Source organism: Vombatus ursinus, unplaced genomic scaffold, assembly GCF_900497805.2.
Source record: "Vombatus ursinus unplaced genomic scaffold, bare-nosed wombat genome assembly UNPS02014807.1, whole genome shotgun sequence".
NCBI lineage: Eukaryota > Metazoa > Chordata > Mammalia > Diprotodontia > Vombatidae > Vombatus > Vombatus ursinus.
In genome coordinates, this window is record NW_020954585.1 from 46,349,080 (window position 1) to 46,376,284 (window position 27,205).

Sequence of the window (27,205 nt, forward strand, 5' to 3'; positions counted from 1 at the left end):
CACACACACACACACACACACACACACACACACACACACACACACACCCCCCCAGCAAGTGATGGAACCTCTCAGTGCCCCAAGCTGTCTGTATGTATCTGTCTATCTCTCCCACTCTCTCTCTCTCACACACACACCCACACTCTCCACCCTGGGCAAGTGATGGAACCCCTCAGTACCCCAAGAACTCTGAATTGGGAGACAGGGTGTTTCCTCATCTGGCAATTCCTTACATACATCTATAAAATCACAAATCTGACCAAAAAAGAAAGGAAAATATGTTCTGGACAAAAGCCTGGATAGGAATGGGTTTGGGAGAAAAGGAGTGCCAGAGATACGTAGCTGGTTAGTGGCATTGCCAGGGCTAATATAATAATAACTGATATTTCTAGAGCATTTTTAAGGTCTGCAAAGTGCTTTACCTTTGTTTGCCGCTCTCTGCCCCTTCGTTTACCTTCTTTTCCTTACATTCTAACCCCTTCCCCCAACTAACACAGTACTGGATACTTGTCAGACTCTCAATAATAAATAATGAAGGAATGGCTGGCTGGCTGGCTGATTAGCAGGTCACCTAATGAGAGATGGGGAATTTGGCCTGCGCCTGATGAGGCTGTTTCCTTGTATGGAAGAACATAGTTCATGACCAGTTAACCCCAGGACCTCTGAATGACTGATTTTTGTTGACTGACTCGGGTTCTGGAATGGCTATAGATTTGTGTTCATCCCCAGCCCTGTTTTCCCTCTCATCAAGGCCTCCTTATCCTAGCCTGAGATCCTGGCATCTCTGAGACTGGCGTCTCTTAGGAAAGGGGGATTTGGTATTATAGTTATAAGAGTTCCAGGAATAGAGAGTTCTTGGACCTGAACTACCATTTCTGGGGGGAAAAAAATCTGGATTTTGATAAAAAGAAAATCCCTTTGTGATTACAAGTAGGGTGGGCTGGTCAAGGATGACAAGTTCCAGGTAGAGAAGAAGGTCTTCTAGAGCCTCTAAACTCTCGTGGGGGGTGGGGTCTCAGGTATTTTTCCCAGTCTACCTGCCGTTCTCAAGAGTGTTTAGCCTTTTTTGTTTCCTGGACTTTTTAGCAGTCTGGTGAAGCCTTGTGGACACTTTCTCAGAACAGTGTTTTTAAAGGCATAAAATAAGATACATAGACTTACAAAGGAAACCAATTACATTGAAATACAGTTATCAAAATATTTTTTAAAAAGCAACTTTATGGACCCCAGGTTAGGAACCCCTCTGCCTTATCTGGTATAAAGGAAAAGAGAAACGGGGCTAAGTGTTAGGAAACTGTTTGGGGCTCAGTTCCAGACTCTTTCAGTTATATCTTTAGGTCTTTGTTTTCCTGATCTGTAAAATGGGTATAATACATCTTGTAGATGTAAAAGAACAAGTGAGAATCTGTATTAAGTTACTTTGAAAACTGTAACTGGGTGTGGGGTGGTATTATTACTGCTCCTGAGGTTAGAGAATGAATGGACTAATGGCCTTCTTTGTTCCCATCCAAGTGGTCCAATGGGCTAAAAAAATCTGTGACCTCTCTGTTAGCCTAGCCAGATGTGAGAAGAGTCCCCAGGAAGCAGCTTTCCCACTAATATTTTAATATTTTTAATACTCGATTCATAAAGCACTTTACAGTTTTCAGAGCACTTTTGCAAATGGGATCTCGTTTGCTCTTTCAGCCATGGATGTTGTTGGTGAGGGTGAGGGATGGAGGTGAGAAGTTAATAGGTAACAGGAGAAGTAGAATAAATCTCCTTTATTCACACTGAATATTTCCAGCCAGGTTTTAAAGACAGCCCCGGCGTCTTCTTCAGCCCATAGGCCCCACAGACACACATGACAGGGAGTTGGAGGAGGAAGGAGGAATAGAAACTGATGAGGGCTTGTCTCAGCAAGCTTCCAGGTGCGGGCCAAGCAACCCTAGAGGGAATAACTCCTCCAAGCTCTTCCACAGTTGCCACAGGGCCTGCTGATGAGATTGTTGGCCAGCTCAGCAGGATTCTTTGCCTTGCGTTTAATTTTAGGAGCAGGTGACAAAATGAGCTTTCCTCTGTGCCTACAGAATCAGTAAATTATTGAGTTGTGTCTTAAGGGTTAATATTTATGGCTGCCTGAGGTGTCTCTGCCAGAGAATGCTGCCTGGCTGTGCCCTGGATATGTAAAACTTAATGTACAGAAGCACCAGTATGGAGCCCAGCTTCATAAATTTTTCCTTCTTCTCTCCTAGTCTCGTGAGTTGGCCTTGTAGTTGGGGAGCTCAGGATGAAGCTTTGTCTATATATGTTTGTGTGTGGGGGGTGTGTGCACACTTTTCTTTCTAATACTTTCATTTACATTTTTTTGAATCTATTAAAATATTTATTTTTTTCAGTGAACAATAACCTATTTTCTACTCCCCTTTTCCCCTTATCGGGAAAAAAAGAAAAAGAAAAACGAAACCTTTGTAACAATTTTCAGTGATTTCTTTTCCCCCTTTACTCATATACCCTCTTCCCTGCCTATCTCCTATCACAGCTATGCTTCCCTTCTGTGTCTACACTTTAGAGGGGGTACTTTTGATATGCATTCTTTACCCACTAGCAGAAGTTGATTTCTCAATGGTTTTTTCCATCTGGGATGCTCAAATGAACATTGATGGCAAAGAGTATGCGTGTGTGTGTGTTTCTCCTGAGGCAGCTAAGCAGGGATAGAGCACTAGATGTGGAGTTAGAAAGTCCTGAGTTCAAAACCTGCCTCAGATACCTAACTAGCTTTTGGACTCCGGCCAAATCTGTTAACCTCTGTCTGCCTCAGGCTCCTCATTTGCAAAATGGGGATGATAATAATAGCACCTGCCTTCAATATTCTTTTTTGGTGAGGCAGTTGGGATTAAGTGACTTACCCAAGGTCACACAGCTAGAACGTTTCAAGTGTTTGGTCTGAGGCCAGATTTGAACTCAGGTTCTCCTGACTTCAGGGCCGGTGCTCTATCCACTGCACCACCTAGCTGCCCCCCAAGATTCTTTCTGAGGATAAAATGAGATATTTGTAAAGTGCCTTGCAGACCTTAAACCACCTTATAAATGCTAGCTATTATTGTTATTATAATCCTCCCCACCCCAGCCTCTGTTCACATCCATCATATACTACAAATAACAATAATAATAACTAACGTTTGTGAGGACTCTGACATAAACTGTCTCCTTTGATCCTCCAGAATAGCCCTTTGGAGGAAGCACTAGAGATATTAGCGGGGGAGGAGGGGTTTTAGTTCTCATTTTTACAGATGAGGAAACATGCTCAAAGATATTTAGTCTCCATTTTATAGAGGAAGGACACAGGCCCTCCTGTCCAGCATCACACAGCTGACAAGCATTTTAAAGTGGGAGCTGAACCTTCTTGATTTCAAGTTCAGCGCTCCATCTCCCACCCCAAGCTCCTACCCTCATTTCTCCTTTCTTTTCCTAATTTAGTTACCTCCACCCTCCCCCTCCCCCACATTTCTGAACCTCCATTTCTTTAGCTGTAATTTAAGATGAATGGAGACAATAATCTCTGAAGTCCCTTCTGGCTTTAGAATCTTTGAGTTTTAACCTTGGAGAGAGATTCCCCAAAGGTCTGGGGCAGCATCCAATCATGGCCTCTGGTGGTACTACAGCTGCTAGCGTTGGTGTCCTGAGGGGTTGGGTCGTAAGGGCGAACCATCGTCCTGCAGTCCCCCCCCCCCCCAATCGTCTTTATTTGCCTTGAGCACTTTGCTTGGCCCTGTCTAGAGGCTGCTGACCAGGTGATGCAGTGAATGGAGCTCTGGACCTGGAATTAGGAAGGCAAACGGTTCTGAGTCTAGCCTCAAACACTTATGAACTGTGTGATCCTAAGCAAGTTATTTAACCTCTGCCTGCCTTGGTATCCCCATTTGTAAATGAGGATAATAATAGCACCTACTTCCCAGGGTTGTTATGAGAATATTTGGAAAGCACTTTGCAAACCTTACTGTAATATATAAATGATAGTGATGATGATGGTGACGTTTCATTTACCCCTTCTGCCGTGTATTTTAGTAGTACCTGCTTTTAGAATGGAAGCTCCTTGAGGGCAGGGTCTACTTTTCTTCACCTCTGCATCCTTTGCATCTGGCACCAAGGAGGCATTTAATAAATGTTTGTCGTATTGCATGCTCGGCATTACTTTGCTTTGCTTCTGGCCTGGTTTGGTTCCTTGGGCCAAGGAGATTCATTTACATAGCTGGCCTGCAAGGTTCACTTGTCTCCTCTCACCCTAGGAGCTGGGAGGTGTTTGGGTCCTTGAGTCAGGCCTTTTTTCTGACTGTTAGGATTTTTCACTGATGTGGTTATTGATTAAAGTCATACCCTGGGGCTCCCTGGCAGGGGCTGCGGGTCACCTTGCCAAGCCCTTTCACCGTTTTGTGTTGTTTTCCCCTGAGGCCCTTACCCTCGCAGCTGCCTCTGATTCCTTGGCTTCTCCCCCCCCCCCCCCCAGCAATCCCCCCTTGGTGATTCCCAGGGCCTGAGCAGAGACAAAAGTCCAGCCTGTTAGGCCTTGCTTCTGTTGCCATGGCAGCCGCTGTGCCCAGGCCTGCCTGGGCTTGCCTTCCTCTCTGGGATGGAGGGGCGGCTTCCCCTGACCTTTGTCCTGGGTCACCCCACACCTTACTTCCCCCCTCCCCTTCTGAAGCCCCCTGAGGGATCTCTCCACCTCTTCCCTCTGTCTCCCCTGCCAATTTCATTATTACCAGATGGCCTGACTGAGCCCTCAGCTTGACCCTGGAGGGTGGCTGGGCCGTGGGTGGAATAGGCAGGCCGGATGATTAAAGGCTTGGGAAATAAGTCCCTCCACAAAAGCCTAAAGGGGCTGGGATTATTTGACTGGGAAGACTCAGGGAGGCATTTAATAAAGGTCTTCGCCTGTGTGAAGGCCTCTGTCTCCAGAGGGTGACCAGCTTTCGGCCATCTCCACTGAGGAAGGAACAAGAGGAGACAGGCTTAAGATGTAGTGTGAGGGATTTAGGCTACATTTAAGAGAGAGATTTCCCCATTGATGGCTCCTAAATCCTCAGAGCCCTGGCCCAGGGGGTGGTGGGCTGAGGAGAAAGTTAGTGAGTTGGCTGCTTACCAGGGATCTTTCAAAACAAGATGGCCTTCCCATCAGGTGTTCCCTATGGAAGTAGGAACGTGGGGAGGGTGGGAGATGAGGCAGAAGCCCTTTCTTTGAAGGTCTGTGAAACTCATTGATTGTCTTATGTGTGAATTCCCTGAAAGCATGTGACATTCACTGAGAATCTACTGAAATGGGATGTGAGGCGGTTGTAGGAGAGTGGGGAATAATGGTGAGGGTGAAGTATAGAGCTGCTGTTATGTAGCTTCTCCATGGTTCCCCCCACCCCCACACACGTTGACCAGAGGCACTTAGAACCAGGAAGCCCTAGGTTCCAGCGTTTCTGACCAGGACTGGACAAGTCACTTAACCCTTCCCTGCTCTAATAATAGGTTCTACTCTAATACTGCTTTGCTTCAAGGCTCACCTCCTACTCCAGGCCACCCTCAACTCTCTTGTCAAAGGGATCTTCCTAAATACTGATGGGATCTAACTAGGTTGTTCCCCTATTCAGTAAATTCCGTTGGCTCCCTGTGGCTTCTGGGATCCGAATATAAAAATGCTCTGTTTGGAATTTAAAACCTTTAAAGACAGAGGTGGCCCCTTCTTTTCTTTCCAGTTTTGCACTTTACTCTTCTTTCCACATACTTTACAATTCAATCACACTGACTTCCTTGCTGTTCCCAACACCTGACTCTGAGAGTACCTTTCCCCTCTTTGCTCTTTCTCATGCTTGGAATTCCCTCCCTTTTTATCTCAGCCTAGGCTTCCCTGGCTTCCTTCAGGCCTCAACTCAAATCCCACCTTCTAGAGCCTTGGGTCCTCCCTAACCCTAGTGCCTTGCCTCTGATTATTTCCAAGTTCTCCTGTGTATAGCTTGTGTATTGTCTCTTCATGTTAGACCGTGAGCTCCCTGAGGGCAGGAACAGTTTTTTTTACCCAGTGTTTAGCACATAGTAGGCACTTAATAAATGCTTATTGATATGGCTTGACTTGGTTGGGGGTTTCCTTATTTGGGTGTTCCCAATGCTAATGAAGGAAGTTACAGGTTCAGCCTCTGTCCTTATTCAGCCCCAGTCCTTAATCCTCTATATGTTGTACATGCTCATATGTGTACATGACATATTTCCACCGTTAACATTTAAGCTTCTTGGAGGCAGGGACTGTTTTTTTTTTTTTTTTGTCTGTATAATGCCAATACCTGGTACAGTGCCTGGCATATATTAGGTGCTTAATAAATAAATTCCTGTTGATTTATGGGAAAGCTTTAATTAAGGAGTTGCCGGTTTTGGCTTGAATTCCATTTCCTGGTTAACCATCTGAGCATTAATTGGAAAACACCCATTTGGTTTTTTTAGCCCTATCTTTTTGAAATTATTTCTTAATTCTCAGAATCTACTTTTCTTGCTTCGGGGCAGCTAAGTGACAAAGTGGATAGAGTGCTGGGCCTGGAGTCAGGAAGACATCTTCCTGAGTCGGAATCAGAGATTTACTAGCTATTCGAACCTGGGCAAGTTGCTTAACTCTGTTTGTCTCAGTTTCCTCATCTGTAAAATGAACTGAAGAAGGAAATGGCAAACCACTCCAGTATCTCAGCCAAGAAAACCTCAAATGGGGTCATAAAGAGTCGGACATGACTGAACAACACATAAAAAAGAACCTGAAAAAGGATGGGGATGGAGGTGGGGAAGAGAAGATGAAGGCACCCTTTGCTGGACATGATAGGGAAAGCCTGGAGAGGAAGGAACATCGAGTACCCTTCTTAACTGAGATAAGATATCATTGAGACCTCAGATCTCTCTTGAAGGTTGGGATAATAAACCCTGGCATTCCTGTAGCACATTCCTGAACTTGTTCAAGTACTGTTTGACCCATTTGCTTAGTTATTGCACCTTTTTGGGATAATGAGGATACCCATTTTGCCAAAGAAGAAACTGAGGCAGGATTTAGGTTTCTCACCCAGGGTTTATAGCAAGGAAATGCTAGAACTGGGACTTGAACTGGGGTTTCCAGATCCCATTATTCCACTGTTTTTGCTACACTGCTCCAATATTTTATTGGCATGAGTGTTCCCTCCATTGAGACAGAGATATAATTTTTAATTCAGTGATAAAATGTGGGTTTGGCAAATATTCAAGACCTCACACTGGCCTGTGAGAGGTGATGGTGGACAGAAGAAAGAGCTGTGGATTTGGACCCAGAACATCTGGATTTGAATCCCTGTTCTGTTTTTTACTATGTGACATTGAGAAAGTCATTCCATCTTATTCAGCCTCAATTTCTTCATCTGTAAAACCAGGGGAGTTGGACCAGATGACTGCTAAAGCCCTTTCTAGCCTTAAATCTTGGGATCCTGAGATTGAAGGCCTGGATTTATCATTTAATAGCTATTGGTTTTTTTCCCTTAATATTTTATTTTTTTCCAATTACATGTAAAGATAATTTTCAACATTTACTTTTATAAGATTTTGAGTTTCAGATTTTTCCCCCTCCCTAAGAAGGCAAGCAATCTGATATAGGCTATACATGTACAATCATATTAAACATATTTCCACGTTAGTCATGTTGTGAAAGAAGAAGCAGAACAACAGGGAAAAACCACAAGAAAGAAAAACTTAATAGCTACTGTTAACTTTGTCTCTGGGATTTGGTAAAGTGGTCCTTGGTAAAGTGAGAAGGTTGAATTGAATGAAATCATAACCGTAGCTATATTTATAGAACACTTCATATATGTATCTCATGTCAACCTCACAATAACTCTAGTAGGTGGGCATGTTTACCATCACCTTCATTTTCTAGAAGAAGAAACCACGGCTGAAAGGATGTGACTTATCCAGGGTCATACAGCACAGCTAAATCTCAGAGAAGTAGGATTTAAACGCTAGTCTTCCTACTTCTCTCTACGATACTCTATTCACTGTACAACCTACCAGTGATCTTAGAGATAGAGCTCTGGGCCTGGAGTCAGGAAGATCTGAATTAAAATCTGGTCTCAGACTCAGTTTGCCTCAGTTTTCTTATCTGTAAAATGAGCTAGAGAAGGAAATGGCAAACTGATCTTTGCCAAGAAAACCCATGGGTCACGAAGAGTCAGACACAACTGGTATAATCCAACAGCAACAAAAATAGTATTTGAAGGTTTGCAAAGCAATTTACATGTCACTTCAACTTCTTCGATTGATTTATTCATCTTTAATGCAGAAAAATTTGATAGATATATTTTCAAGATTTATACTAGAAATAGAGTTTTGGAATACTGGACTTGGGACCTGCACAGTTAGTGCTATTTTTTCTAAGCGAATCCTTTTTTTTTTTTCCCTCATTAACTTCCCCTTTGGTAAAGGAAGCTATGATATGTCTTAGCCGAAGGATGCATACTGTATGAGAAAAAAGATGATGGGGCTGATTATGTAACTGCCTCCATTTAATCATGCTTAATATTTTCTGTATTGAAATTCAGGAATAAATTGTGCCTCCCCCATCTTTATTCCTCACCTTTTCTCTACTTCATTCCCTCCCCTTCACTTTCTTTTCTCTTTTTTTCTTTCTTTCTCATCACTTTCCTTTTCATAGAATCATCTTGGAGCTGGAAGGAAGATCAGTCAGACATCATTCAGTCTGAAACCTGTTTTTTTGTTATCACATCCTAGACAACTGAGGCTGTGTACTGACACACGTTTAACAATGGTGATCTCCTTTAAAAAAAAAAGTATGCAGATATTTTTAAGTTTAATCTATGTTATTAATGCTTTCTTAAGTCTAGACAATCAACTAATCAATAACTAAGGCCCTCTTTTGTAGTCCCTGCTGATTTCTGAGGTGTAAATGCTCACACTGAAAATTTAGCTGTAGGCTGTTAAAACCCAGCACACCTCTACTGACAACTTTTCATCCAGGCTTCGTTTGCAAACTCCAGTGATGGGGAGTTCATTACCTACCATTCTACTTTTGGACAGTTCATTTTTAGAAAGTTTTCCTTGTATGAGGCTAAAATTTACTTCTGTCACTTATACCTATTGGGTTTAGTTGTATCCTGGGTCCAGGCAAAACAGAGTCTAATTCCTTCTTCTACACAAGACAGCCCTGGAAATATTTGAAAACAGTTGTCATCTCCCCACTTCCCCTAGAATCCCCAGCCTTCTTATCTTTAATACAAATGTTACAGTTTCTTTCTATGGAGCCCTATGTATCAAAGTTTCAGGTCCCTTCACTTCCTAGTCTTTAGGGAAGGACAAAAGCAGTAAAGTGCCCACTGTGTGCCAGGGCCTGGGGTCAGGGAGACTCCTCTTGTGGATTCAAATCTGGCTTCAGATGCTTATTAGCTATGTGAGCCTGGGCAGGTCACTTAACCTTGCTTGCCTTAGTTTCCTCATCTGTAAAATGGACTAGAAAAGGAAATGGCAAACCACTCCAATATCTTTGCCAAGAAAACCCCAAATGGGGTCACAAAGAGTTGGACACAACTGAGAGCACTAATCAACAAATGTGCAGGGAATTGTGCTAAAGCACTTTACAGATATTATCTCATTTGATGCTGGAAACAGCTCTGGGAGGTATGTGCTTTTATTGGTCCCCATTTTGCAATTGAGAAATCTGAGGCAGATAGGAGTAAAATGACTTGCCCAGGGTCACACAGCTAATGTCTCAGGCTGGATTGGAACTTAGGTCTTCTTGACTCTAGGCCCAGTGCTCTGTCCACTGAACCACCTAGCTACCAGCATAGAAGCGTGGTCTAAACTAGAGTCGAGTACAATTGGATGGAGGTGTGGGGGTAGCGTTGGATTACCTTACTGTCTAGGTTGTGTGCTTCTGTTAATGCTACTCAAGCTTGCCTTGACTTTTAGGGACTCCGTGTCTTTCAGTGTTGATTGATTTTGAGTTTACAATCCCATAACTCTGCCCCTCTCCCCTTCCCCCATCCCTAGGACTTCCTTTTTCTCATGAACTATTTTCTAGTAGTATCTACCTGGCCTCATACTTGTATAATTAATTAGTTGATTGTTTTGGAACATCATATTTATCCCTGTTAAATTTCATCTCATTAGATTCAAGTCTGTCGCTTGCTCTAGTCTGTCCATATCTTGGAATTCCCAGTCTACCACCCAGTATTATTGTTCCTCCAGACTTGTGTGTTGTCCACAACTTTGATAAGCATTCCATCTGTATCTTTATCTAAGTCACCAAAGGGGGGAAAAAAAAGCCTTGTGGCTCTTCCCTAGAGACATCCCTCTAGTTGACAATCCAAGAATTTTTTAAGTCCCTACTATGTGCCAGGCAATCAATAAGCATTTTATTTTTATTATTTTTTGGGAGGCAGTTGGGGTTAAATAACTTGCTCAGCATCATACAGCTAGTAAGTGTCTGAGGGCAGATTTGAACTTGGGTCTTCCTGATTGCAGGACCGGTGCTTTATCCATTTCACCATCTACGTGTCCCTAATAAGCATTTTATTAAGTCCTTACTAGGTACCAGGCATTGTGCTAATTTCTGGGGGAAAGTATCAGTACGCCTACCTAACAATAAAATCACCCATCCCATATTTCTCTACGTGGTCCATAAGGATATGGTTAAAAATGCTTTACTCTTTTTACCTTCTTAGTCCTTTAAAATTAATTACCATCAAAGCAAACCTTTCCCTGAAGCATTTGTTAGGATGGCCTAGTGGAGACTACTAGACTAGAACACCTCAGTAGCATGGAGAGCTATTTCTTAATAAGAATAGCTAGCATTTTGGGGGTAGCTAGGTGGTACACTGGCCCTGGAGTGAAGAAGACCCAAGTTCAAATCTGGCCTCAGACACATACTAACTCTGTTACCTTGGGCAGGTCATTTAACTCTGTTTACCTCAGTTTCCTCATTTGTAAAATGAGCTGAAGAGGGAAAAGGCAAACCACCTCCAGTATCTTCACTAAGAAAACCCCAAAGACACAGAGAGTCAGATACAACTGAAACAACTCAACAACAAAAATATAGCATTTAAAGGTTTGCAAAGCAATTTACATGTCATTTCATTTGATTCTCACAACTCTGTGAGGGAGATGCTATTATTAGCCCATTTATTTTATTAAAAAAATTTGTTTTTTCAATTATCATTTGCTCTTTCCACCTCCTACCTTCTCCCGCCCACTGGAAAAACAAACATTTTACACAGAATGAAACTGAGGCTTAGGGATATTAAATGACTATTTATCCAGCGTCACAAGTTAGGCTAGGTCGAGGGTAGGATTTGAACTCGTCTTCCAGACTTTAAGTTTCAGCACTAGAGCCACTAAGACAAGTCCCTGCATCTCTGTGGCCTCCAGTCTCCTCCTCCTTAGACTGGGTTTCCTAGTGCCTAATCCTGGAGTGGGGCTGGAGAGTAATTACAGTAATTAGCATATTCCTTCTGTGGTTGAAGCATTCCTGGCTACGGGGTGTGGGAGAGTTTGGGTGTTTGCCTTAGGCTCTGAAATTTATTGGGGTGATAAACATTTAAAATTCTTTCTTACTAGGAACAATTGCTCTTAACCACTCAGTTACTAGTAAGCATGCTTAATTAAAATGGGCGGCCAACTCTAGCACTTCCTTCCCTGGTGTCACACCTCTGGGGGAGTTCCCCCCCCCCCCCCCGAAACTCCCCAGCACTGCAGCCTCACTTGGGCTGAGTGTCTGCCACTGTCCCCTCCTCCCCCTCCCCCTTCCCTTTCCTCCCAGGCCTCCAGTCTACTCAGGGAGTGTCTTTTTTACCACTCGCCCTGGGCACAAAAATTGCTAGTTTATTGTTGTGACATTTGTGACCCTATTTAGGGTTTTCTTGGCAAAGATACTGGAGTGGTTTGCCATTTCCTTTTCTAGCTCATTTTACTGCTGAGGAAACTGAGTTAAGTGACTTGCCCAGGATCACACAGCTAGTAAGTTTCTGAGGCCAGATCTGAACTCTGGAAGATGGGTCTTCTGACTCCAGGCTCAGCAGTGTATCCGCTGCACCACCTAGTTACTGATGGCTTTTTCAGTCAAAGTGAATTAGATTTCCCAACTTCTTTGCGGAGGTAGAGGGACTTTGTGTGGAAAACTGCATATGTCAGATTTTTTTCCAGGTGTCTGTTAGTTTTGCTGGACTGTTTCCCCCTCTTTTATTTTCTTTGTTATAAAAGGTGACTTCATGGGAGGAGAGGGAAAGGAAGTGAAATTAAAAGAACAGATGTTAGTAAAGTTTTTTTTTTTGGTTAGGCAGTGGGGATAAGTGACTTGCCCAGGGTCACACAGCTAATGTCAAGTGTCTGAGGTCACATTTGAACTCGGCTCCTCCTGATTCCAGGGCTGGTGCTAGCTGCCCCGCAAAGTTTTATTTTTAAAAACAAAATTAAATCATAGGAAACTGTCCCTTCTACCTTCATTGACTTTCATGGGAATCTGTGTTAAGGTGATATGGTACCTTACTAGAGGTGAATATGGAGGATAGTGGGAATTGGTGAATTGCACCCCTTTGGTTTCTCTTAAACCCTTGTAGATTTAAGTCTATCCTTGAATCTTAGTATAGACAAAGCACAGTCCTCTTTAGAGTAGAATAATATAGGAGATAGTCCTTCTTGGGCCTTATCCAGGAGCTATTAATTACTGAAATCCTCCAAGGACTTCTCTCAGAATGGCCTTGGGGCTTTATAGCTACATTCCCAGGTATGAGGTTCTCAGAGAAGGACAGATAGTATACCTGGGTTGGAAAAGGTATAAAGAAGAAATGTTGTCCTTTGAAGTGGTAAATTACTGTGATGCCTGCAGGGTTCGAGAGAAGGTGACCCAGCTTGAGCAAGCAAGCTGTGATTTGCCAATGTACCTGGTACCAGAAACAGAGTGGGTATTTCAGGCCTGGTTTAGAAGGCCAAAGGCCATCTGTGCTCTGGGGGTGTGTGTGTGTGTGTGTGTGTGCGCGCGCGTGCATGTGTGTGTGTGTATATATATATATGGATGGACGCACGCAGTATATATATATATACACATGCACGCGCGCACACACACACACACACACACGCACACACATACATATATAAAATGTAGTAATAGGAAGACCCAAGTTCAGATTTGACCTTGGACAATTTTGTATGACCCTGGGCAAGTCACTTAACCTCAGTTTGCCTTGATTTCCTCATCTGTGAAGTAAATGGAACTTAAGTCACTACCCCATGTTGCTTTGCAGCTGGTTGAGGCCCACCCAGCATTATAGCCTGTCTGCTCCCAACTGCTGTGTTTGGGACTAGGCACAGCCTCCCGTCTGATGCTTTACTTTCTTCAGTGACATTGTTGTCAGGGTCATGGTTTGCCCCTATCCACCCTACGGTCATCACATGGGTGGTTAATCCTGTGGGCTTGACTCATTCAGATTTCTCCTGATTAGATTGCTAGTGATAAGGATGTGGGCTGGGGCTGGAAGGGCCTTTAGAGGTGATGAAGACCCACTCCATCATTTTATAGAAGAGGAAACTTGAGACTTAGATTAGAGAAGGAAAAGTTCAGTTGAGTTATCCATTAAAAAAAAAAACAAAACCAAGTCTGAATGACAGAATACTTGTAAAAGTAATGCATTTTTATTTCTTTTAAGAAGATAACAATTCTAGCTGGCACAATGTGAGGTAAGTGCTTGATTTTGGGGTTGAGTTGAAGGTGAATTAAAGCGATTAACATCTTCCTTCAGTGCCTGAAGAAAGCCTGGTTAAAGGTATGGGAGAGATGGGGCCTTTGCCTTGGGCTCTGGAATTTATAGCTGGTGGTAATTAAAATAGCTAGCAGTTCTGTGGCAAGGTTTATGGAAGCGCTTTACAGTTGCTGGGTGTCCCAAAAGTCTTTGAAGCTTTGACTTTTGGGACACCTTGTGTTATCTTATTTGATTCTTATAACAACCTGGTAAACTAGGTGCTGCTGTTATACTATAAAGTAGGATGCTAACACATCATCCCCATTTCACAGATGAGACACTAGGGCTCAGAGAGAAGTTAGATTAGTTATGCCCAGGGTCATACAGCTATGTTTGAGGCAGAATTTGAACCCAGCTGTTTCTGATCCTGAATTCAGTCCTCCCGTCTGGTATGCCTGGTTGCCCATAATTTCATTAACATTAACTGGTTGACAAAGTACTATCAAGTAATGTTCTCTGGATGGCTTGAGCTAATATATAGATAATCACTCGGACATTTAATTGTGTTTTTTAGTGCATGCTTGTAAAGTGCAAAATTAGGCAAAGCTGTTATTAAATAGCTTCCATGCTTTTGACAAGAATGCCTAGGCTCTGTGGAAAGTAGGCCCCTGTCCTTAAGGAGCTTACATTTTAGTTGAGAAGATAAAATTAATTTACCTGAAACAGTTACAAGTTCTAACATGTGTGGGACTGACTAGATGTGGAATAGTTCTGGGGAAGGAGGCATCAATGTGAGCTGGAGTAGAGGTAGAGCCACAGAGCTGGACCTTGGAGATCATTATTATAAGGAAAATAATGCACATTTACATGCTGTTATTGTTGTTGTTCTTTTGTTTCAGTTATGTCCAACTCTTCCTGACCCCGTTTGGGTTTTTCTTGGTAAACATACTACATGGTTTACCATTTCCTTCTCCAGTTCATTTTATAGTTGAGGAAACTGAGGCAAACAGAATTAAGTGACTTACCCAAGGTCGTGTAGCCAGCAAGTGTCTGAGGATGGTTTTGAACTAAAGGTCTTCCTGACTCCAGGACCGATGCTCTATCCACTTCATCACCTAGCTGCCCCCACATTTACATAGTGCATTGAAAATCACTAAGTGATTTTCTCCCAACAATCCCATAGTGCAATGGAAAGAACACTGTATTTGGAGATATAGGACTAAGTGTCAATGATCCTATGAAAGAGGCAAGTTGCAACTTCTCTGGGCCTATCTGTAAAATAAGGGAGGTGGATTAGATGACCTCTGAGGTCCCTTCCGTCTCTAAATCTATGAAATAAAAAATTTGATCCTGGGAGCTAGGTCCAGATCCTGTGTTGATCTCCATTTTATCAATTAATAAATGGAGACTCTAGAAGTTAAGTGATTTGCCCAAGGTCACCCAGCTAGCCAATGGCAAGGCAAGAATTAAAAACCTGATCTTCTGACTCCAGGATTTTTATCACTGTACCACCCTGTCTCCCTCTTCCAAGGGTGGAAATGGAGGCCCACTTTGCTAGTTAGTCAAGTGCAGAGTTGAAACTAGAACCCAGGTCACCTGTCTCCTAGGGCTGTCCATCAAACATTCTCCTGATCATGATTGTTGTCCTAGGAGCTGGAGATTCCCAGCCGTCTTCCTCTGATCCAGAGGGACGCTGAAGGTTTGGAGGGGCTGGGTCACTTTGGGGCCTGCCATGTTATGGAAGGCCTCGTGTTTAAGTAAAGATGGCGCTAAATCTAGCAGTTGCCTCATCTGGCATTTGGGGTTGCCAGCCAAAACAGTCTGCAATTCTGTGTTTCAAAAAAAAAAAATTGCTAGCATGCTGTTCTCAAAACATGTTTCCTCTTTCTGTTTTTCAGGCTTTTCCCATCTGCCTAATGGGCTGTACCCTTCGTATATTCCCCTGAGCCACCTGGAGCCCCCTAACAGTGGCAGTCCCCTTCTGGCCCAGCTGGGGCAGCCGGGCCTCTTTGACTCTCCAAAAGGTCAGCGTGTGTGGGCAGGTTGTTGGGAGCTGGGTGCCGTCTGTCTGCACGCAGCAGACATATACTTCAGTTCCCCTTTTCTCCTCTTCTTCCCGCGTGGCAGCTTCCCTCTGCCTTGGCAGGGCTTGGCAAGATGCTTCCCGCCTGCCCTCCCTGTGCCCCTCTCTTTGTTCATGCCAGTTTCTCCTTGTTACGCATGGTGGGGAGTAGAGAGAGGCGGGGAAGCCAGGGAAGGAGGGGTGGTGAGATTGCAGAGTGGTTATGTCAGAAATGGGAGGGATCCCCATCACAGGGTACCAGGGTGGGGGAGGGGGAGATTTCTTTTGTAGCCTGCCTCTTCCCAGTTCTCAAGGACACTTTCCCCTCTTTCCTCTTCTGTCCCCCCAGCCCTAACAATTGATATTGTATAGAAGAGAGATTGGTCCAAGGGATTCTCTAACCCCTTGCCTTGGGCAGAGCCAAATTCCATACCCTCCCCAAAAAGGCCAGAGTTCTTAGAGCTTTGTTTGATGGTTCCCTGTGTCCTACCTGGGATACGCCTGTAGATACTGTGCTAGGATATGTGCTTCACTTGACCTTTTCTTATCCCTCCAGTATCTGAAGGTCTAGCTTTCTGACTTCATCCTAGACACGTTTTATACACGGACGGAATTCTTAGGTGTCTTTCCAGCTCTCTGCTTCACTGTGTATCTCTGTTGGTTATACTTGGTTTGCACTCAGACACACAGACACGTACACACACAATCTACATTGCTTTCTACATTTTGAGAGTAAATATTTGTTTAATGTAAGGGTGACTGATTGAATACATATATACATACATACATACATACAGACATATACACACATCGGGATGCGCTACCCCTCTTCCTGCCCGGCCCTCACCCCATATTCTCTCTTCATCAAAACTATATCACCTTCAGTCTATGTACCTCTCTCCTCCCCTACCCCTTGGGTGAAAAATTGGCAAAAGAGAGTGAAGAAGCCTGGTCCATCACACACCAAAGATATCTTCAGGATGCCACAAAGTATCATGATGTTAAAACATCAAAACATAAGATTTTGGCCCAGGAGTTAGCATTGTCCAGCAAGGACACGATAATCTTTGATTCTGTTTTAAGACAGGGATGACGTGGAGGTAGCTACTGAGTGTCTCATCTTATACTGCCTTGGGAATTGTGGCTGTGAGTGTGGGTTCTAAGTTCCAGCTTGGAAATTACTCTGTGGGCAGTGTCAGGAACAGACCATTGCAGTTTTCATTCAGCCTGGCCTCTTTGTTTTTCCCACTTGGGTTAGGCAGACCCTCCCTTAACAGAGGAGAACCCATCCCTAAGGGGCCAAGAGACATCGCTTGGTTTCATCCCAAACAAATGGAATCTCTTATATCTTTGATGAGAACTAGGGTGGTCAGAATGGGTCTGGAAGGCTACTTTCCTCCATCCTATCATTTCCTGGGTTTACTCTAATTGGGCCTGAGATAAAGTCACATTTTGAAGTGGTAAGTTTGATGAGCTTTTTTATTCTCATCCCAAAGTAAAAATAATTCTCACCCCAGGTGAAAGCCTGGCAGGCTCAGTGGTGGGGAACCTGTGGCTTGGAGGCCATGTGTGGCCCTCTAGGTCTTCAAGTGCATCTCTTTGACGGAATCCAAATTTCATAGAACAAATTCCCTTAATAAAAGGATTTCTTCTCTAAAACTTGGACTCAGTCAAAAAGCTGCACCCAAGGACCTAGAAGGCCGTGTGTGGCCTGAAGGCCACAGGTTTCCCATCCTTAGGCTAGACAAAATCTTTTTTTTTTTCCTTTTTTTTAAAAACTATCCTAGTTAATTTCATTTTATTTTTCAATTAACAAACTTTTTTTTCTCTCTTACTCCCCTATCATTGAACCAAAAAAAAAAAAAGGAGAGAGAAAACCCAAATTTGTTTTGGCAAATAAGCAGTCATGCAAAGCAAATCCCCTCATTGGCCAAGTCCAAAAATGCCTATCTCACTATGCATTTTGAGTCCATGGCCTCCTTTTCAGGAGGTGGGTCGCATGCTTCATCATTGATCCCCTGGAACATTCCACTTTTGTTCACTGGTCCTCTTTCTGACCTTGCATTATTGGTATGGATGAGGCTGCTACTTTGTAGGCAGAGGCTGGTTTGAGCTCAGAGATAGGGACGACTCACTACTTTCCTGCTGTTTTGCAGATGGATTCTATCTACCAGGCCAGGTGGCCTTGCACCCCCAGAACCCTGTGTCCAGGACCCCAGCCAGCCACTCATCGGCCTCCCTGCTTCGGGACAAGGAGCTTAGCCACCTTCCCAAAAGCTCCCGGGAGGGCACCGCGAAGGAGCACAGCAAAGAACGGGCATGTAGGGGGGACCTGCCACCACCTTTCAGCAAGAGGGACAGCAAGGCCAAAGAGGAGCCACGGCCTCGAAGCGTCGTGGACCTGACTCAGGATGCCAGGCCTGAAGGGGAGCGGAGACTGAGTGGGCTGGAGCGGGCGGCGAAGATGGGGGAGCGGCTCTCCCCTTTTCTGGCTGAGCATGTGGGCCACCGGGGTTTAGGAAGTGGAGAGCCCAAATCCAAAAACCCCCTACAGACATCCTCCTTGAGCAATTGCAATGGTGGAGGAGACCCTTTGCTGAAGGTTCTGGGCACAGAGCAAGACTGTTGCAGTAAGGATCCCGCCCCGCATGACGAGAACATGAGACCTGTGGTCCATGGCCACCTGGACAGAATGAAAAGGGGCGAGGCCGTCATCCCTGCCATTACCACTTTGCACATTTCATGTACCTGCCCCTCTCCGCACCCTGCCCAGCCCGGGAAAATGACCCCCTCTTCTTCTTCCTCTTCCTCAGTGACATTCCCCCCTCAGCCCGTCCATTCCAACATGTACACTATCTTTCCCCCGGCCAAAGAGCCGGGCCGGGAGCACAAAGTCATCGCCCCCACCTTCGTGCCTTCAGTTGAGGCCTATGATGAGAGGATGGGTCCTATCCAGATTGCTTCACAGGCCCGGGACAACAAGGCTAAGGAAAAAGAGGTGAGCAAAGTGGAGGTGCTCCAGCCCCCATCGGAGAGGGGCCTGGCTGACCTCTCGCGTGCCCTCCTGCCCCAGGACTTCCCTTGCCCGGGCGATGCCAGGAGGGCAGAGGTGCTGAGGGAGAAGAACTCGGTCATCCGGGCCAACTCCTTGGTGCTGAAGCGGCATGTGACATCTGAGCCCTTCCAGAGTCGGCCTGGGCTGGGGTCGCCGGAGAGCAGGGACTACCTCCCCTCCAAGGACTTGCTGAAGCCAGAGGTTGAGCACCGGGCGTGTGAGCGGGAACGCTTCTCCAGGGCGGGTGCCAAGGAGGCGGCCAAGGTCTACGGCACCCTGGACCCTTCCCGGCAGCACCCGGACACCAGCCAGCTCAAGCTGCCCCCTGAGCAGAAGTGGAAGCCCTTTGAGATGGGCAACTTTGCCACCACTCAGATGGCAGTGCTGGCTGCGCAGCATAACCACGTGAGCCGGGTGGAGGAGGAGGTGGCGAAGAAGGGCTATTTGGACCCCAGTGGGCTGCAGCGAGTGTCAGTGGTGGGAGGTCCCCGGGGTGGTGGGGACCTCCATCCAGGTTCTCACAGTGAAGGCTCTGCCATGCAGAGCCTCATCAAATACAGCGGCAGCTTTGCCAAGGAGGCTTCTGCCCGACCTGGCAGTGGCAAGAAGAGCCCTTTTGGTGGGCTGGGCAACATGAAACTGGACCCTTCGCAGCTGGGTACCGCTAAGGTCCAGCAGCTGCTCTCCCACCAAGGTGGCAAGCAGCTAAAGAGGGACCCTGAGAGGCCAGAAAGTGCCAAGTCCTTCGGGCGGGAGAGTATTGGGTCGCAGGGCGAGGTGGAAGTAAGGCACCCGCCTGTGGGCATTGCGGTGGCCGTGGCCCGCCAGAAGGACAACAGCGGCAGCAAGCTGGGGCCCAGCCTGGCGGACCAGGATCGTTCTTTATCCCTGAGCAACATCAAAGGTAGGACCTGGGATGGGGCGAAGACCTGACTCTCTCCAGCTGCTGGGTTCTTCCTGTCTCTCTTCCCTTCTCGTCTCTAGTGTCTGGTCCTGTATCTCTCTTTTCCTTTATGTCTCTAATTCTGTCTAGGATCAGGCAGGGATTGCATCACCAGGATCGTAGAGCTGGGGCTGGGAAGAACCTCAGACTCCAGTTAGTTGAACACCTTTATCTCATAGATGAAGAAATTAAGTGGCTTGCCCAAGGTAGCAGGAAATGAGTGGCAGGGGAAAGGTTTTGAACCCCTTGGCTCAGCGCTGCCGCCCTTGTTCTCAGACTCAGTCTCTTTCCCTCAGCATGCCATATCCCTGGATGGGATGAATTAGGTGGGCCCATAGAAACCGACAGAAGTGATAAAAATAGGAAATGGGGAGAAGCAAAGCAAAAAAAAGATGCATGCCTGTATTTGGGAACTTGATTTGTATCGTGGAATCCTAAGGCCTGTGTGTTGGGACAATGGGGTGAGACGGAGGGAGATGTTTTGGTCTGGTGGAGAGCCAGAAAATATCACCCGCAGCAGGAAGGCTTCTGCCTTTGAGATTTTAGGGTTTGTGGTATCACGAGGATTTCTCATGTACCAGGTGCCAACACATGGATTAGGATGACCGTCTGATACTCTGTCCGCTTTCACATTTTTTGGTAATTTAATAAGTTGAATGTCACAGTTCCCAGTTCCTCTTGCTTTTCCCTGTGTTGAAGGGAAATGTAGTGGCAGCTATTCCTGAAAGGTGGGAGTAGGAGAGATGGGTAATAGGGTAGGGAGATAGGGGAAGAGTTGGCTAGGGAAAGGAGATTTGACTGGCTGATTAAGCATGAGATAGAGGAAAACATGCAACCCAGGCTTCTTCCTTTGATCCTGGCCAAGAAGTCTCTTGCTGTTAATTGGCCCTCTCTCCTTTGTGCCCCCTCAGCTTATGAGGATGCAGGATTCAGGAATTTGTAGGGAATTCTAAGGCTAATCCTCCTCAGATATGGAGACGATGATCTAAATACAAGTCAGATCCCGTTATAACAGATTCCAGGGGCACCCAAATGTTTTTTTCTTTTTAATTAAACAATTTATAAATTTTTAGTTTTCAACGTTAACTTCCATAAGATTTTGAGTTTCAGGTTTTCTCCCCCTTTCTCTCTTCCCTCCTGCCTAAGATGGTGCACAATCTGATATAGGCTCTACGTATACATTCATGAATATTAAGCATATTTTCACATTAGTCATGATGTAAAGAAGAATTGGAACCAATGGGAGGAATCACAAGAAAGAAGAATCAAAACAAAACAACAAAGGAAAAGGAGAGCAAATAATATGCTGCCATCTGCGTTCAGATTCCATAGTTCTTTCTTTGGATGTGGATAGCATTTTCCATCATGAGTCTTTTGGAGATGTCTTAGATCCTTGCATTGCTGAGAAGGGTTAAGTTTATCAATATTAGTCATCTCACAACGTGGCTGTTACTGTGTACAACGTTCTCTTGGTTCTGCTCACTTCACTCAGCATCAGACCATACAAGTCTTTCCAGGTTTTTCTGAAGTCAGCCTGTTCATCATTTCTTTTTTTTTTTTCCCATCATTTCTTATAGCCCAGTAGTATTCCATTACATTCATATACCACAGCTTATTCAGCCGTTCCCCAGTTGATAGGCATCCCCTCAATTTCCAATTCTTTGCCACCATAGAAAGAGCTGCTATGAATATTTTTGTTCATGTAGGTCCTTTTCCTGTTTTTATGTTCTCTTTGGGATATAGACCTAGAAGTGGTATTACTGGGTCAAAGGGTATGTACAGTTTTATAGCCCTTTGGGCATAGTTCCAAATTGCTCTCCAAAATGTCTGGATCATTTCACAACTTCACCAACAATGCATTAGTGTTCCAATTTTCCCACATCTTCTCCAACATTTATCATTTTCCTGTTTTGTCATGTTAGCCAATCTGATAGGTGTGATGTGGTACTTCAGAATCACTTTGATTTGCAGTTCTCTAATCAATAGTGATTTAGAACATTTTTTCATATGGCTATAGATAACTTTAATTTCTTCCTCTGAAAACTGCTTGTTCGTGTCCTTTGACCACCAAATGGTTTTGTTGAAGCCAGAGAGATGATTTTGGTGGGGGTTAGAGAATTTATGATTTCACATAGAGAACTCCCAGGTGAGGAGACTCCCTCCACCAGCATAGATTAGCACCTGCTCTGCAATTTATAGTCTTTGAGAGTAGTCTGGAACACTGAGAAATTAAGTGACCTACCAACAGTCACATAGACAGTATATGTCAGAAGGGCCCAGGTCTTCCTGTCTTCTTATCCAGTACATTTTTTCATTCATTCTATAGGATTGAAGCCCAGACTTTCTAAGGTAAATTAGTGAAAGATGTTCTTGTTTTAGTGGGGGGAGAAGAGAGGGTAGGAAAAGACAATATAGACTCCCTCTTTTGCTTAGACTGGAAGATCAGTGGCCATTCCCTCTGTTCATCCTCATGGGAACTTTACCTGCACTTTTTTCCTGATCTAGGCTGATTTGCCCTTTCATAGGTCGTGCTATTGCCTCTGTCCTGGGAATTCACCATATTGGTGCCAGACATTGCAGAAACTAGATTCACTTACTCCACGGCAGCCCCAAACCACCTAACTCAAGTGATCATCAGCTCCAGCCTTGCTGGTAGCAGGGATTGTAGGCCTGTGTACCACACCAGTCTCGTGTGAACATTTTAATACCCACCCCTTTCCTCTTTTGAGCACTTGCATCTTTTTCCTATTATATTGTGATTTGAAGTTTTTGGAGGATTTTCTGGAAGGTTATTAGTTGAAATAGATGACTTTTGAGATCCCTTTCATCTCTAAGATTCTCTGTTTGAAGTTTGGGTTGGGAGGATGGGGGTTGAAGGGTAGATTCCTCTTAATGGCAGAACCAAAGAGCTGTGAAGGCCTCCCTAACTACATAAACAAAATCTAGTCAGTTACTTACAGAGAATGGCTAAGGCCAAAGGAGGGCAGCGAGGTGGCGCAGTGGAAAGAGGGCTGGGCCTGGAGTCAGGAAGACCTGAGTTCAAGTCTGGCCTCAGACACTTACTAGTTGTGTGACCCTGGGCAAGTCACTTCACCCTGTTTGCCTCAATTTCTCATTTGTAAAATAAGCTGGAGAAGGAGACGGCAAACCACTCCAGTATCTTTGCCAAGAAAATCCCAAATGGGGTCACCAAGAGTCAGACATGACTGAAAAATGACTGAACAACAAAGACCAAGAGAGGGACTAAGAATAGCATGGCATCCTGACTTATTCCTAGTTCAGAATTCATTGTAACCTCTCATGTCGTGGGGCATGGAAATATCTTGGCTACACATAGAAGCTTCAGTTTAATGGAACTCAGTATCATTAGAGTTAATAAAAATTATTTTTCATTATTTGATGTTTTTGCTTAGCTCCTTTAAGAGCTCCCCTCCATTCCTGCAGAAATCCAGAATGGATTGTCCAACAGTCTTTAAAGAAAGCAACAATAAGAAAAGAGAATCAACCCGGTTACTTAAAGGGGACCCCTCACTACTGACCACCCACCCCTCCACTCCCAGCACTACCCACACACCCCTTCTAGCAGTTCTGGCTCATGGTAGGCCTGACTTATGCAGAGGAACACGCTTGTCTAACCTAACATTTCAGTTTTTTCCTGAGCTCATGTGCCTGCTGGGAAGCTTGTTTGGGGGTAATCAGTTTCCCCTCAGGAAAATGAGGAGTTTATGGAGTCAGAGGTGCTTTAAGCACCGGCTAATAGCTTTGTGGTCTTTCTCTAAAATTTTTCCTCTTCCTTTCCCTCTACTCTCTTTTATCTCCCCAACTTTCTCACTTTCTCCCTTAGCACAGTTCCTGGCACATAGTAAACTCTATGTAAATGTTAGCTGTGTAAATTGTTATCACTTAATAAATGCATTTTAAAATTTTGCTCATTCTAAGCTTTCTTTTCCTCCATACCTCAAATATTTTCTCTCCCCTTCTCTTTAGTCTGGGGCTTTTAATCTTTGTTTAGTCATGGACCTGTTGCATATACGTGTGTATACACAATACATGTATATGTACACACACATATGCATGTGTATATATACACATACACAATACTTATGCATGCATATCTATGCATACACACAATCGCATGCATATATGTCTGTGCAAACACATATGTAGGCACAACACGTGTGTGCACATTTGTGCATGCATACACATACATGCATATTTATGTGCATGTGTGTACAGTGTTTTGTGTGTATATGTGTAAATCTGCTTTCTAAAAATAATGTTTTTAAATACGTAAAACAAAATATATGATTCCAAAGGAAACCAATTCTATCAAAATAATGGTAGCTTGCATTTATATGACACTTCAAGGTTTTCAAATTTCTTTATAAATATTATCTCATTAAGTGCTATTATTATCACTGTTTTACAGTTTAGGAAAATAAGGCAGGCAGAGGTTAAGTGCCTTGGTCTGGCTCAGGTGGCTAGCTGTGTCTGAAGCCGGATTTGAACTCAGGTCTTACTGATTCCAGGTCCAGTGCTGTAGCTGAGAACCCCAGTCTTGAACCTTTAACCTCCTTCCTCTTCCTCCGATCGTTTGTCCTCCCCACCCGCTTGTCTTTTCCTCTTGATTTTCTCTTCTTTCTTCGTTCCTCTTTACCTCTCCTCTTTATTATCTTCCTTTTTCAGCTGATAATTGGGGATAAAGCTTTTGGTTGAGCCCCAGTTTCCTAATTCTTTGGGATGAGGGTGTTACCATCTATTAACATTTACCGTAATGAATTTTGTTAATGATACTGGAGAGAGAGTACCTAGTTGCTGTATTGGCTACAGTTTTAGACCCAAAGTTAGCAAGACCCTCGCAAGCTCAGATTCAACCTCAGATGCTGATGAACTGTGTGACTCTGGGCATGTCACTTAACCTGCCTGCCTCAGTTTCCTCATCTGTTAAATGGTGACAGTTATAGCACCTGTTTCACAGGATTGTTGTGCGGATAAAATAGGATAATATTTGCAAATCATAAAGCACACAGCGAATATTAACTAGCTAGGAGGAATTGTTACTGGATCTCTACCTTCTACCCTATATTTAATTATTGACATCCTGAAGCTCAGGATTTGCTAAATCTAATTGTTTTATAATTGTCTTAGCTAAACTGTGGGGCTCATTAATTAACTTGCTTCCTGACAGAGGAAGTCCCTGCTTTCATCTGATCAGATGGCCATTTTGTCAAAATACTGTTTCTTCTACACGAGAGGCAGTTTCCCTTTAAGGCAAATTTCCTCTGACTTTAAGTGTTATTTAATATTTAATTGAGTGCCAGCCATGCCCTTGGTTCCATTCAAAACATAGCTCGAGACATGCTTTCTACTCACGGTCTAAATAAGAAAAACAAGACAAGCGAGACGGGAGAGCTCCCGGGAGGAAAGGGTGAGGGTGGGGGGGTCCAATCTCACAGGAATAGTAGCAGGCGTAACATTGCGATTTCTGTCACTTCATCTTTGGGCCTTCCTTCAAGTCTCCTTGGCTCTATAGCCGCCAAGGACGTGGCTAGGGTAGAAACTAGAAAAACTTTTGGAGGGAAAATAGCTCTCCCATTTATATGGAGATTTAAGGTTTACAAAGCACTTTACAAATATTATCTCACTGTATCCTCACAGTAACCTGGGAGGTAGGTGCTATTTACAGATGAGGAAACTAAGAAAGTGACTTGCCTGTTGTCACATGGTTATTAAATGTCTGAGTCTAGATTTGAACTCAAGTTTTCCTAACTTTAGGCCCAGTGCTTTATGCATTGAACTATCTTGATCCTTAGGGAAAAAGAGGCCTGGCCTTGGGAGCCAGTGTTCCCCAGTAGTAGAAATAGCATTGGTCAGAGGGGATGGGTTCAAATCCTGCTTTAGTTGCCCATTACCTATGTGGGTTTAGAAAAATCTCTTACTTTCCCTGGGTCTGAGATTCCTCATCTGAGTAATGAGGATGTTGAATTTGATAGCTTTTGAGGTACCTTTGAATTCCAAATCAATGATCCTCTAAGTGGTTAGGGAGGTGGATAATTGGTTGGGTTGTATGTTAGGGAGGACTTATATACCTGTGGCATGAAAAGGAGTGAGAAAAGGCCCTAGGCCTGTGGTAGTTTTTTCATTATGGGGGACAAAACTAGTTGAGGGGGGAAAAAAACCCAAAACCTGTTCAGACCAATTGTTTGGCTGAACTTAGATTCAGTTTAGTCAAGATTGTCTCTCCATTAGATCCAGCCATATAAACATAGTCCACAGTCCTAAAAATAGCCAGCCACTTGACCACAGTGAGTAGCAATTTGAGTTAGGTGAGAAATAAGAGAGAGAGGATTTTCTCATACACTTCCCACCATTCTTCCCTGATTGAGGGCTGGGAATTTCTGGCAAAGGTTCACAGGGCTGGATTGTGAGAAATTAAACATTGACTGGGATAGAACAGAGGCCAGAGCCAAGAAATTTTTAACTTGAAGTGGACAGTGATGGGGCAAAGGAGGGAACCATAGAGGTGTATTTGGCCGCTGGGAGATAAATCTGCCATGTGTTTTAGAGGGAGGGGCGGGAAGGGAGGGGGAGGTTGGGAGAAGGGTGGTAGAGAGAGGCTGTAATGGTTAGAATTCCCTGGAAGAGGAATCAGTAAAGGACACCAGAGAGAAAGAAGTGTTTTTAGAAGCCCAAGGAGAGCTAATGGAAGGAATCCTAGGTGGGAGGGAAGATCAAAAATGGGAGGATGTGGTCAGTGCTGTAGAGCCAAGGAGAGGAAAAGGAAAAAGCAAAGGTAACTTCAGTTCTATGGGGTATTTTTTATTATTTTTCTTATTTTAAACTTTAAAAATTTTATTGATGCTTTTTTCTTTTTATAGATCCCTGTCACTTTCCTTGGCTCTCTCTTCTGGCCCCCACCACTCAGCCTTCCTTCTAACAAATAAAGAAAAAAAATTGACTATGTCTGACCTCATTCTGTACCTGTAGGCTACCACCTCTCTACTGAGAGAAAGGAGACATGCTCCATAATTCTTCTGAATTCTGTCAGGTAGTTTTACCCTTCTCCCTCCAGCCCAGATTTATCAGCTGAGAGGAGACTTTCAGCCCTTGGGGAGTGGGAGTGATTTCATCTAGCAGCTCAGGGAGGACCTTGGAAGTACCTTGTTAATTAGGATAAAGTTGTGGTCTTAATTCTCTGGGAATTCTGTTAACTTCAGTCTTTTTTAAGTGGCCACTGTATAGGTTAACCTGAGCCTTCCTGTATGTTGTGAGTCACAGGTAAGAGATTTTTGAAGAGGGAATCCAAGGAGAAAATATGGTTGGATGGATGCAAATCAATCTCTGTTTCTGGAAAAACGGCACAAAGTGGATGTCCCATTATGGCTAATGGGTCAGTAGTATGGTTTTTGTATCTGAAGAATTGGCCATTTTGGACT

At 44.2% G+C, this 27,205-nt stretch overlaps 1 protein-coding gene across 6 annotated transcripts in view; it reads left to right on the forward strand.

Moving 5' to 3' along the window:
• Positions 1–27,205, forward strand: part of TNRC18 (trinucleotide repeat containing 18) — a 158,405-nt gene that overhangs the window by 54,812 nt on the left and 76,388 nt on the right. For all 6 annotated transcript variants that reach the window (XM_027874763.1, XM_027874764.1, XM_027874766.1 and 3 more), the window contains 2 exons: positions 15,608–15,733; positions 17,928–19,730. In XM_027874763.1, coding sequence (XP_027730564.1) covers positions 15,608–15,733; positions 17,928–19,730 — 1,929 coding nt within the window. The remainder of the gene's footprint in view (positions 1–15,607; positions 15,734–17,927; positions 19,731–27,205) is intronic.